Genomic DNA, 13,273 nt, shown 5'->3' on the forward strand with positions numbered 1-13,273 from the left:
CTCAGGCGTCTAGTCATTCAATGATTTAGGCCTCAATTCTGAGATAGAGTGATGGACAAAAAGTCATGATGTCGGTCAAGACGCTAATAGCGACAAGGATTAAAGGACGATCGATGCTCGGATCTTTTTAAACGACAGCACATGATGAATACGATTATCAAGCGATAATTGTGACTGTCAATCTGTCACAGTCAACTAATCTAGCTCAAGACCAGATCGACATGTTTACCTGGGGAATAGTCTGGTTGATGTCATTGGCGTCACAAAGCGCCATCATGGACGGACGGGACTGAAAGTTCCGAAAAAAACAAGGGGAGCAAAGAGGTAGCGCCACGGAAAGAGTTTAGATGGTTTCAAAAAGATGTCTTCTTGGCAGGCCTCCTAAAAGGGGAGACGATTAGCATTCCCTATCATGATCCTCGACTAGGTTGTGGGTTGATTCATCGATCAGATGTTTGTGCGTACTTGTGCTTAAACTCATGCTCGTGCTAATATATTAGTAGTCTGGATGGAGGAAAGACTGACTGCACTGCATCTCTGACATCACACGCGTAAACATGAAGACATCAGCATCCCTGTCAAGCTGTCGTTCGACGGGAGAGCATCCGTGGCTGGTACTGCGCCTCTGTTTCGATCGACGACACAAGCTGAGAAAACGGGCCTCGACTTGGATCGAGGGCGTGATACTTGGAGGGAGCCAGGTCTAGACTCTGTGATGCTCTATCCGTGCTCTGCCCTACTCTGCTCTACTCAATGAGTCTAAAGTCCAGAGATGTTTCTGCCCCTGTCTCATCGTGCCTTGTTGGCTGTCGGTCTGACCGTTCATTAACTGCTACGCATACGTACAGCATTTAGTGAGTGACACTATTTACAGTAGCGCAACACATCCATCTCAATTGTCCACGTCGACTACGCTGGGTCACTCTCCCGTTCCCGTCGCCAAGCTTCAACAGCCGAAATGAACAAGGGATTTCTACCCTCACTTGATTATCATGATTTACGGATACAGTACGACGTTGAAAAAAGTAGGGTCTTGTTTTCATTTGCTTGGCGGTTCATGATGGGAATTCATATCTATTTTTACCGGTTTTCTGGTATCATTTCCAATTATCGTTGCCGTGTTATCGTCTGGGATCAGCGTGAAAGAATAGCAATGATTTGCAATGTCAACCACGCTCGAGTGGTTCCATTTCAAATAAACTTGCCGGGGGGTGGGCCTGATTCTTCATAATTGATTGGTTCAAATCAATCTAGGCTCAAACCAGGATTTTCATGGTGGGTGCTTTTCCCACTGAAAGAACAGAGCTTCAGGGACTTGGCGATTCAATGCTACTCAGGTCTGGGCGCGCTATCTTGTGACGTCGCCATCAGCACCTTGTATTGATTGATGGCATCACCACCACACTCGAGATATTTTATGCAGACATCGTGATTCAATGCAGAGAATGGAAAACAATAAAATACATAACTGATTAATTGAATTCATGTGTCTCTCTTTTTGCTTTTGCCATACAATAAAGTCACAGGAACTTGTCCTGGTGAGACATGACTTCACCTTGATTAAGGGGGTCCATCCATGGATCGCACCTAGAGCTAAGCTTCTGTCTCTTGTCCCACACCCCTGACGACCGCCCGACCACCTGCACTTACGCTGCACTAACCCACCCACCCATCCACTTCAAGCTGAATGCCGTACCAAGGTTTGGCTGGTAGTTACCGTTCAACTGTATCTAAAACCAGCTTTTTTGAATTACTCCAACACACTCTAATCACAAAAAGCCAGGTTTCCCCTTCCGTAATTTGTTTTACTCTCCTTTTTCGCAAGCTTTTTCGTTCCCAGACTGGCTTGTTCTGGTTTAGTAGGCTACTGACCAGTGACTGGGCTGTTGCACTAATCGCAACTTTGGAACGCGCCTACCTCTTGACCGTCCCGTCTCATCTTAATCTACCTGCCACTCGCCCCGCCGGCGGTAGGAATACTAACAAGTCCAAACCTAATCTACCTAACTAATTCAATTTCTTCTTTAATCATTTCCTTTCCACCTACGACGACGAGGCATCTCTCCCATATTCTATTCAATCCAGGAGTCGTCAATTCAATACTCAATCGCCCATACCCAGGGCTCGACCTCGACCTAATTCGAAAAATACGTCAGGGTCGTCATCATGGGAAACTTTATCAGTTGGTTGGAGGACAACCTCCCCGACCCCAAAAGCACAAAGGGCAATGCTGGCGAGGCCAGAGGACCTCAGCCCAAGTCCGTGTCGAGTACGTTGATTTGGATATCTCCAGTCACGGTAAACGCGACGCAAAAACTAACATCCATCTCCTAGGCATGGTCTCGACTCTAGTCCCCGTCCTCGTTGCGTCGGCGGCCTACATCCTCATCTTTCTCATATTGCGTAAATCCAATAGGCGTTTCTATGCGCCCAGAACCTATCTGGGCTCGCTGCGAGAACAGTAAGTTTAACGCGCCACGTGAACCTTCAACAGCGATTCTAACGGCCATACAGCGAACGGAGTCCTGCATTGCCAGGTGGTTGGTTTGGCTGGATCGGTACTTTTTGGAAAATCCCCGATGCCTACGCCCTCCAACACCAGAGTCTTGACGCCTACCTGTTTATCCGATTCCTTCGCATCTGCTGCACCATCTGCTTCGTCAGTCTTTGCATCACATGGCCCGTCCTTTTCCCCGTCAACGCCACTGGCGGCAACGGAAAGAGCGAGCTTGAGCTTCTCTCCTACAGCAACATCAATATCCAGAGTTCAAAGGAGAGGAACAGGCTGTACGCCCACTGCTTCGTCGCCTGGATCGTCTATGGCTTCGTCATGTACACCATCATGCGCGAGTGTCTCTTCTACGTGAGCGTGAGACAGGCTTTCTTGCTCACTCCTCAGTACGCCAAGCGCATTTCGTCTCGCACTGTTCTCTTCACTTCGGTCCCCAAGGATTATCTTGACGAGGCTCGCATCCGTACTCTCTTCAACGATTCGGTCAAGAACGTTTGGATCCCTGGTGAGACCAAGGAAGTGGACGAGATTATTGAGGAGCGTGACGAGGTCGCCATGAAGCTCGAAAAGGGAGAGGTGAAGCTGCTCAAGCTGTGCAACAAGGAACGCATCAAGTCTATGAAGAAGTCTGGCGCCGAGGCAGAGAAGCAAAACTCAGGCCCAACCGACCCCGAGACTGGTGACCTCGCTGCTCGCTGGATTCCCCAGAAGAAGCGACCTTCTCACCGCACTGGCCCTCTTGGACTTATTGGCAAAAAGGTTGATACCATCGAATGGGGCCGTGAGGAGCTCAAGACTCTCATCCCCAAGGCTGATGAGGCCCAGGCCAACTGGCTCGCTGGCAACTACGAGAAGCACTCTGCTGTCTTTGTTGAATTCTACACCCAATCTGATGCTCAGGCTGCTTTCCAGACTACCACTCACCACCATGCCCTCCACATGGCACCCCGACACATTGGCGTCAAGCCTGACGAGGTTGTCTGGAACAGTCTCAAGTTCCCTTGGTGGCAGATTGTCATCCGCCGATACATCATCGCCGCCCTTATTGCTGTTCTCATCATCTTCTGGGCCATTCCTGTTGCTATTGTTGGTATTATCGCCCAAGTCAACACCATCAAGACTCTTCCCGGTCTTACTTGGATCGAGAGTATCCCTAGCGTAAGTCTAGCAGCTATTACGCTCCACAGCATCATGTTAACTTGTTCTTTAGGTCATTCTCGGTGTCGTCTCTGGTCTTTTGCCTTCTGTTGCTCTGTCCATCCTTATGGCCATGGTTCCTATTTTCATGCGTGTTTGCGCCAAGCAGGCCGGTTGTGTTTCCATCTCACAGGCTGAGCTCTACACGCAAAACACCTACTTCGTCTTCCTGGTTCTCCAGGTTTTCCTCGTCCAGACACTTGCCAACAGTTTCGTTTCGTCTATTGTCACCATCGTCCAGGATCCCAGCCAGGTCTTCACCATGCTGTCATCCTCTATCCCTACTGCGTCCAACTTTTACATCTCCTACTTTATTGTTCAAGGTCTGGGTATCGCTACCAGCGTCCTGACTCAAGTCGTCGGCTGCGTCATCTTCAACCTTCTGTACAAGTTCCTTGCCAGCACCCCCCGAGCCATGTACAACAAGTGGACCACACTCAGCGCCCTTACTTGGGGAAGTCTTATGCCTGTTTACACCAACATTGCTGTCATTAGTGAGTTAATACTTGGTTCCTGCACATCGTCTCTTACTAACCTTTTCAGGCATTGTCTACGCTGTTATCGCCCCTCTCATGCTTTTCTGGTCGACTCTCGGTATGGCTCTGTTCTACCTTGCCTACCGTTACAACATTCTCTTTGTCACCGAGACCAAGATTGACACTCGAGGCCTTATTTACCCTCGAGCTTTGAAGCAGCTCTTTGTCGGTGTTTATCTCGCCGAGATCTGCCTCATCGGAATGTTTATTGTCTCCAAGGCTGCAGGCCCTGCTGTTCTGATGGTCATTTTCCTTATCTTCAGTATCTTGTTCCATGTTACCATGGCCAAGGCTCTCAACCCTCTCCTCTACAACCTGCCCCGTTCTCTCGAGGTTGAGGAGGAGCGAATTCAGCAAAGCGCCCAGGGTTCCGAGCTTGAGGATGGACAGGTTTTGAACAACAATGGCGTCACCAACGGTACCACCAACGGCAAGGAGAACGGCGATGCCAAGTCAACCCGCGTCGGCAAGTTCGTGCCAGGTGGAGCTGGTGGTGTTCAGAAGAAGGGTAACTTCTTCTCCAAGTGGCTCAAGCCCTGGATCTACGCCGATTACGCCACCATGCGCCAGCTTGTGCCCCACGAGAGCACCATGGGACTCGACTACACTGAGCAGGTTGAGCGAGACGCTTACTTCCCACCCTCAATCACGAGCGAGACTCCCATCTTGTGGATTCCCGCCGACCCTGCTGGTATCTCAAAGCAGGAGGTGTTGCACACAAGCAAGGTAATCCCCATCTCAGATGAGGGTTGCACACTGAACGACAAGAACCACATCGAGTGGGACACAGAGGGCGCACGACCTCCTATCTGGACCGAGAAGATTTACTACTAAAGGAGATGATTTTGTCTGTGTGATACCCAAACACAAGCCGGCTATCAGGCTGTGTAGTTTTGAAAAGGATGCAAGGGGTGGATGGAGCTTGGAAACATGATGGTGGAATGATGGGATGTGTTATTAGATCGTGACGAGACCCGAAACAACAACTGGGGCGTCTTGTGCGGCTGTAAGACCAAATAGTTATATGCCAATGAATCCTAATGTAGTATCAAAGGTTCCAAGGTGTCATTCGTCCCATGACTGGTGTCTCCAAACACGTGCAAGAGCAGTTCCAACATCAACAATACTGAGTGGGAATGCTGGAGTCAATTAAAGTTTTGTAATAGTTGATTGGGCAACTGATCGGTTTCGGCAAGATTAGGTACATTAGCACGATCGCCCCAGCTTCTCGTCTCTCCACTGTCATCACGCTTGGTCACCTTTTCCTGGTAATCAGCAGTAGGGTTAGAGATGGCTAGCTGTGTGATGGGAAGCAAAGTATTGATGATGACCTGAGACATGGAATAAAGCGTACACCAAAAAGAGAGTGCCTATAACACGCCATTGTTATTGACACTGACAGGAGAGAAGGGAAGAGAAAAGCTGCTGTTGTTGTGGTGAATAACAAGGATACACCCACGACCACTTAGACTTACCGGGAAGCGGATAGCGGCAGCCACATTTCAAGCCTCAACCGCTATTGTCGTTGGCAGCCTCCATCCATCCATATGCAGACGGTCGGATGTTTTGTTTGTGGTTGTTGGATGATTGGATAAAACAGAAGAACGGTGAACAACATACTGCCTCTTCAGTACAACTCAGCAGTTGGATGTCCAATTATTCTCTAGTTGTGGCGTCTCTCGCATGTGATAGATAGACTTTATCGTTTCTTACCTGCACCCTTGTCCTTGTCCTTGTTCCCGTCAGTGCTAATCAAGGATTCTCCATGGGATACCCCACCTTAAACTTGTAGTGTTTCTGTGCCAACGACAGTAAACAATCGCATCTTCGAGTCTGGTTCAACAGAAAGCGGCAACTCGTTCTCGCATGCGCGAATAGAAACTTGGTATTGGACCAAACTATTGGCGATTAGGACTAATCGCAAACTTTGCTTCGTGGTGTGATTGTCCCATTCTCGATGGCTTGGTGTCCAGGTTCTCCCAGCAAGAAGATCAACTATCCCTGCTCATACATGCTGCACATACTGCACATTTCTTCTTCCTAGCCTCTCTCTTTCTGCGTGCTTGCGTGGCTCTACTGCTCTCTTACCGATACTCTGCTCTACTGCCCGCTTGCTTGTTCGCCCTCAAACATCCGATCTAAACCTGGACACGACCCCATCAGTGGCCTATTCTCGAAGCCCTCTCAATTATTAGCAGGTCAACCAACATTGAAAGCTTTGACAGTTGTGCCGCACGCATAGAGGCCCGAGACATCGCTGAGACCCTTGGCCATTGCGTTCCCCGGGAAAGAGTGCGACGATCAGCAGACCACATACGACATTTGCTGGTGCACACTCACCTTGCAACATTCAAGCAAAGGAAGTTGGGGGGAAAGTGAGGAAACAGAATCAAGGACAATTCTTTAGCTCTCGAGCTGTATGGCGACGATGATGGTATGAGAGCTCAGTAACGGCGACATTTCAACGCTTCGAGGCGGCAGCATCAACCACAGCAGCCTTGAATTAGCGAGCCTGCTCAACGCAACAAAATCCACCATGGCTTCAACATTCATCCCCGGCAGATCTCGGTCTGCACAACCACGACCCACGACGACAGCTCTCCTCCTCTTTTTTGCGACTATTCCTTTTGTGTCTCCCGTTGCTGCGCAATCATTCCCATATGTGCCTACGGAGATTCTCATGCCAGATCCCACCTGCGTCGACGGCAGCGTACCATGCAGTGCTTCGGATTTAGCATTCATCTTTCGACAAACAGCCTCTGGTAAAGTCGAGTTCAGATCCCTCAACTTTTCCGCCAGCGTAGATGCGGACGAACCCAGTCTCGATCGACCTGCGGGCAGCACGACGTTGCCCTTTCTCGACGACGAACCCAAAAGTACTGCGTTTGGCGCTGCAAGAACGGCAAACGGCTCCGTGCTAGTGTACGCAGGCGACTGCAAAACTGGTATCAGCGATGTATGGAGCTACGACTACGAGGATGGAGGCGAGTGGTACCGTCGAGGTCTTAAAAACGGCAACGACCGTCGCGCACCTTATTTCCTCGGCGGCACAGTCGCCTTTTCTTCCAGTCTCGCTCCTGAGATGGACCAGCCTACTCTTTATACCTACGGTGGCATGTGCGAGACGCCAAAGTCAGGAGATGCGACGAACTGGCAGAGTGATGCCAATTATACCAAGACGATGCTGAGAGTTGCGCCGAACGACGGAGATACTTATACTTCGTACAAAATGAGCGTGGCATCCAGCGGTGGACCTCGAACACCGATTGCTGGCTTTACACTGACTGGTTTGACGCCTTCGATGACCAATAAGTCTGGCATCGTCACGCAGCAAATGAGTTATGTGTTGTTAGGAGGACATACCAAGACGGCTTTTATCAACATGAGCACAGTTGCCGTATGGAACTTGCCAGCCGAGACATGGAGTTATGTCAACATTCAAGCTCCTAATGGTGATTTCCCAAAGTCGGATCTTGCCATCAAGGACACAAGTGCCCAGTCTAAACGAAGTAGTGCAACGAATACTGCAGATAATGTCTACAGTCGTTCTGGTCACACTGCGACTCTAAGCGAAGACGGGGGCTCTATCATCGTCATCGGAGGCTGGGTAGGCGACGTTAATACTCCCGCTGAACCACAGCTTGCGATCCTCGAGATGAGCGAAATTTACAGTGGGTGGCAGTGGAAGATTCCGGAGGTGCAGCCTGATTTTACTGGTATTTACGGTCATGGCGCTGCGGTGTTGCCAGGAAATATGTTGATGGTCTATGGTGGGTGGGAGACGTCGAGTTCTTCAAGCCGAATCAAACGCCAGGCCTCATCGGGCTCCCTTCGCTTTTACAACATTACTTCTAGGTCATGGGGATCTAGCTACACGAATCCCTCTTCCGCTTCTTCGTCAACCAAAGAGAACGATGCCCCAACGGAAAACGACAAGGGGTCGAATTCGAAGCGCCTTGGCCTTGGCCTCGGATTAGGCTTTGGCATCGCTGCTTTGATCGGTATTATCATTGCCGCCTTGTGCTGGTACAAGAAGCGCAAACGCCACATCAACAACCGAGACGAAGCAGTCCGGGCTCTGTCCCAAGATCCCAGCTACTATCATAGCGACTTTCCCGAAATGACGGAGAATGACCCTTGGGGACTCAACGATACCGCTTGGTATGGTCGTGGTGGTCCATATCCTCCCGGAGAGCGATCACTCGGCTACGAGTCGATGAGAGGCGCTCGAAGCGGCATGCCTGGACTTCATATCCCCCACAAACCCATGTCGAGACCTTCGCGCGGAGGTTATGTGCCTACAGGGGGTAGCTTCCCTGGACCAATCCACCCAATCTACGAAGATGAAGAAGAAGAAAATTACCAGAACCGAGGTTTATATGACCACGTTGCAACACCCACATCCGATGTTCATTCGGATCCTTTCCAAACTCCAGTTACTGCTACCGGCCAAAACAATGTGGCGCATCCTATATGTCTTACCCCTGGAGGAGGTAGGGCGTCAGCTACACCCAGCCCTGAGAACCGCCGCCACGATCCAGAGGTTCAGGATTGGGTGACCGAGGTTGATGCTGCAGAGGGACTACTCGAGCGTATGAACAGTCGAAGGAGCCAACATAAGAATGCCCAGAACGTTGATAACGCAGATGGTCCTGCACGAATGAATAGTCGTCGAAGCCAGAACCAAGGAAGCTTTGGCCGTACTTCCCCAACGCGGCATAACTCAACACGATCAGCTGCTCTGCGAGATGATGAGTCGCGAAGCGGATCTAACTTGTCCGAATCGGCACGAAGCGCAGCAGAGAGCATCAAGGCTAAAGCACGACAACTCAATCCGCTAGCTCCCGCTTTCTTGATGACTGGTGCCGAACACCCTAAGCCTGGAAGTTCGTCTTCTGATAGTTACAATACTGCTCACTCGTCGTTTGGCGCTCTACAAGCCGAAGGACCTTCGCTCCTTATGGGGGATCGGGGTCACCGGTACGACGATGATGAGCCTTCCTCGCCATCCAAGTCAAAACCACGTAGGGGGTGGTTAGGTTCTCTCAAGAGAGTATTTTCAGGGGCTAGTACTCCTCAATCCTCCCATGAAGACATGTCTGGAGTACGGCGTTCGTTTGATCAAGAGCCTGTGAGCGGTGATTATGAGCCCGGTCTGGTTGGTCTGCGCGGGGAGCTTCTTAGGCGGAAGAAAGGCAGACAAGACTGGGAGGGTCTCGGTCCCATACCGCGAGATGCTATGATGTCTGGAGGTTCGGGGCCTGAACCTGGAACCGAGTCTGACTGGGACATTGAAAGAGCTGTAGAGCAGCGACTGGTTCAAGTCATGTTCACTGTCCCCCGAGAGCGATTACGAGTTGTTAATGGCAACGAGGAGGGGAGCGATCGTGAGGATGATGACTTGATGAAGCCGCAAGCAGCAGAATTGGTCGATCCTGACGACGAGCATGATCTGTCAAGAGACGAGAGCGTTCAGGAGAAGCAAATGGAAGCTGGTTATGAGCATCCGGCGCTACGGAGTGTGGATGAACCTCAAAGACAGGAGAGCAGTTCTATGGCTGAGAAGCAACGACTTGTTCATGATGAGGAAGAACGAGTAAACGAGAAGCAACGATATGAAGAGAAGCAACAACTCCTCGATGAGAAGCGTGCCGAGGAGAAACGACTTGCAGAGGAAGAAATTCTGCAAGCACAGCAGCAGGAGGAGAGAGAACCGATGAAGAGACAACAACATCAACCTCCTCCACCAGAAGAAGAGCCATCAACCTCAACACTACAACAACCTAAACCCTCACATCTCCAACCCCGTCCTCTATTCCATCACCGCACTCCTTCACCAGCAGGCTCAATATCCCCTTCCCCTTCTCCCACGCCATCTCCCAACCGTCCGAGCTTTCACTCCCGACGACACACACGCGGCGACTCGAATAACTCAGTGGGAGGCTTTCTCCTCCCAGAGCTGAATACGCTAGAACCTCGCTTTTCACATTCTACGGACCGGTCCTCGGGCATCCTAATGGAAGCGCAAGCTGTTCCGCTGACTAGAGAACGAGCGCGAACGCGCGTCCTGGCCATGGTGGATAGCTTTGAGAATCTAAGCCGTGAGAACAGCCCGAGTCCCACAAGGTTTTCATAAGGGATACTAGTTGCAAAAAAAGGAGTGTGGATTTCGAGAGCCTATGAATTGAATTGGTATTTGTTTTTTGTTTTTTGGTATCATGCAGGGTGTTTGGGTGTAGGATAACCGGATTACATTGTGCTACAGCTTTGGCAGTTTTTGGAAGCTTATGGAGATGGATGTCTTGAATGGGAGATGTACATATGAGTTAGATGAAATGAAACCTTGGAATTATATATGCTTGACGATTGATATATGATTTAATATATTTTGTAGATAGAAGTTGCTTCTTTAGACTACGCCTTAACCAACCAGTTCTATACCCCAATATTAGGTGTTGAGTCAGGATAATCCCTCTTCAGATCGAGATTTAGAATGCCTACACCAGATAAACATGCAATTTAAGCATGTCCATTACTTGTTAGTATATCTACATAACTCAATCACCCATGACATTTATTGTCGATCTTAAAAGCAATCATTAACGTCATGGCCAAAACAATCGGAGGGTGCACTGGCTAACAGGACAATCAATCATTGAATCGTGTTTATCTAAACACGGCGAATCCTCACCGGGTCCGGAATAGTTGAAACAGAACAGAAATCGAAACAGGGTACGTTTATGATAAGCACAGACAAACAACGTACGCGTTCAGTTCAGTTCAGCTGTGCTAGGTTTCTGCCTTGATTTCTGGTGTTGCTGTCCCTGACGATCTTATCTTTTTGAACTCACTGACTACGCTTGGTGAAACGCATCCGGACGCCACAGTATCCACGTCCCCCAGAGAAAAAATGCAGGGGCAGGGTGGAAGGGATAAGAGAGAGAGAGAGAGAGAGAGGAAATATTGAGTGAAAATCTTCATTTTGGAAATATCAATATTTGAAGCAATGCAGTCATTAGACAAATTTCTGATTCGCTAACGTGGGAAATTATATGACATTGTTTAAATAGTCTGTAGGTACACGTATGGGTGTGTGATATAAGTGAGACGCCAACATTGACTGAAAAAGCTTGACAAAGATACATAGATATAGTGACAAACAACCTGGTTAATGATTTTATGCTTGATTTTAATCAATGACTTGTTCCGCTAGAATCGACCTTGCTACGCAGTAGACAGAGATACCTACCTGCCTCTACCCTGTGGGAACTAATCAACACAAGTGGGATCCAAGGCAATTTCTACTCGTATAATTAACTTGTGAAGATCTGTCTATGCCCAAGTATACTCACTTCTCTTACGTAGACGCTCATCCTCATTTCATCCTGCAGCCTCTCATCCGGGGTATCCGCTTGCTTATGATTGTTTCTTTAATGAATTGTTCCACCGAAGGATGGCCTCAATAAACTTCTTTCCTGGGAAATCGATAATGATGATTCCAGTGCGGCTCGTGTCTGGGTTGTCTTCAAAATCCTTGATCCATTGGCCCGTCATATCGTTCATCCCAGTGACAGTGCGGTTCATTGGCCCAGCCGCAGCTTCGATCGGCAGCACACCTACAGAGGCTGAAATATGAGCGAGGTAGAGGATCTTGTTGTCGAGAGGTGCTGTTGCCGCGAGCTCGAGCGCATCACGAATCGCAGTCCACTTGTCAGAAAGATGGTAAATGTCGGGGATGATCCACTTGTCTTCGAGCACCATCTGAGGACCCTCCCACTTGGGACCATAAGGTCCTCCGTGCCTGGCTGGGAAGTTTTCAAGCACAAAGATCTTGGAGCGAAGTTCTCCGATCGTTGGCAGGGGAGCTGTAGAGCTGTAGTTGTAGAGCCTGTCTCCAAGAGGGTATTTGTTGAAGGCGTCCTCAAACGACAAGGTGTTGTTGTCTCCAATGCGACCACCCTCCTGCTTGAGGCGCATAACAATAGTCTCGGATGGATTCCTGTCCAAGAAGTCATTCATGTAGCTGATGACATCCTCAAAGCTAAATCCAGTGTAGCCGTTGGCATGGTAGATGTGCAACTCGTCATCGCGCACACGAGCGCGGATGTCAAAGTAACGAAGACCCGCTTCCAGCTGCATTGTCAAGTTCCAGTTCTGGCACTGCAAGACCTCTGTTTCTATCTCGTAGGTCATGGTATCGTGCGTTCCTGGTATACTGAGGCTCGTGAGATACACATCGTCGGGGATCTCAGCCATCCAGGCCGGGTTGTGAGCCAAGTCGACATCGAAGCTGTAAGCGCTCGAATAACCACGGTAACAGTTCCCGTACACCATGCAAGGCGCAATAGAGAAGAGGAGATAGAAGAGACACATGACGAAGAATGCAATAGCTCCGATGGTCGTAGGGAGACGTCTAGATCGATTGACGGGACTCGAGAGACCGCGGAATGCTGGTTTCGCGATCATTGTGTGAGGCTGATTACGAAGGTCAAAGCCGGAGGGGCCGGATGGGTTCTTTTGGTCGGCTAGTCACATTGAAATATGGGCAGTAGGGATATCAAGTCCCGTGATATGCTCCTGGCAGTATAAAATGCGGTGTGTATATTGGTAAGAGTACGCGCAAGCAGGGTTGATGTGTTGGTGTTGATGTTGGCAAGGCTGATGATGCAAGCTTCATGGGGGGACTCAGCCAAGGCGAGATGACATCGGTCTGGGGGAGATCTGACCCTTTTGCGGTAGCACCTGCGGCAATGGAGAGTTTTGAGTGGTTGGACTCAGAAGCAAGCATTTACCCCAGACAAGACGTGACAAAGCATTCCAGTGTGGTTACCCTAGACCTTTGATAATTCAAAGCCGGTGATCTTGAACTGCACCTTTCTCTACTCGATGGTATTAGAAACGGAATAGTCGGGATGAGAATCTAAGCCCTCACCAGGCAAAGGCTTAGCATACTGAAACGGCTTGTTCCTACAGTAACTCAACTTGAGGCTCTGTCCCATACACTATCCATCACTAAGATCGGCTTGCT

General features: G+C 49.5%; 3 protein-coding genes across 3 annotated transcripts, besides 1 other annotated feature; 2 read left to right on the forward strand and 1 right to left on the reverse strand.

The window, feature by feature from the left end:
• Positions 1-2,166: 2,166 nt before the first annotated feature.
• Positions 2,167-5,079, forward strand: FPSE_06247 (uncharacterized protein; the record flags this gene model as incomplete). The annotated part of the gene is made up of 5 exons (XM_009259365.1): positions 2,167-2,269; positions 2,335-2,461; positions 2,515-3,670; positions 3,723-4,203; positions 4,253-5,079. The coding sequence occupies 5 exons, from the start codon at positions 2,167-2,169 to the stop codon at positions 5,077-5,079; spliced, it is 2,694 nt and encodes an 897-aa protein (XP_009257640.1).
• Positions 5,080-6,781: 1,702 nt separating this feature from the next.
• FPSE_06248 (uncharacterized protein) lies at positions 6,782-10,381 on the forward strand (the record flags this gene model as incomplete). The annotated part of the gene is made up of 1 exon (XM_009259366.1): positions 6,782-10,381. One exon carries the CDS (start codon positions 6,782-6,784, stop codon positions 10,379-10,381), a length of 3,600 nt encoding a protein of 1,199 aa, XP_009257641.1.
• A 799-nt stretch (positions 10,382-11,180) lies between these two features.
• Positions 11,181-11,202: a microsatellite.
• Positions 11,203-11,661: 459 nt separating this feature from the next.
• FPSE_06249 (uncharacterized protein) lies at positions 11,662-12,711 on the reverse strand (the record flags this gene model as incomplete). The annotated part of the gene is made up of 1 exon (XM_009259367.1): positions 11,662-12,711. One exon carries the CDS (start codon positions 12,709-12,711, stop codon positions 11,662-11,664), a length of 1,050 nt encoding a protein of 349 aa, XP_009257642.1.
• Between the last annotated feature and the right edge of the window lie 562 nt (positions 12,712-13,273).

This window comes from Fusarium pseudograminearum, chromosome 3 (genome assembly GCF_000303195.2).
Source record: "Fusarium pseudograminearum CS3096 chromosome 3, whole genome shotgun sequence".
NCBI lineage: Eukaryota > Fungi > Ascomycota > Sordariomycetes > Hypocreales > Nectriaceae > Fusarium > Fusarium pseudograminearum.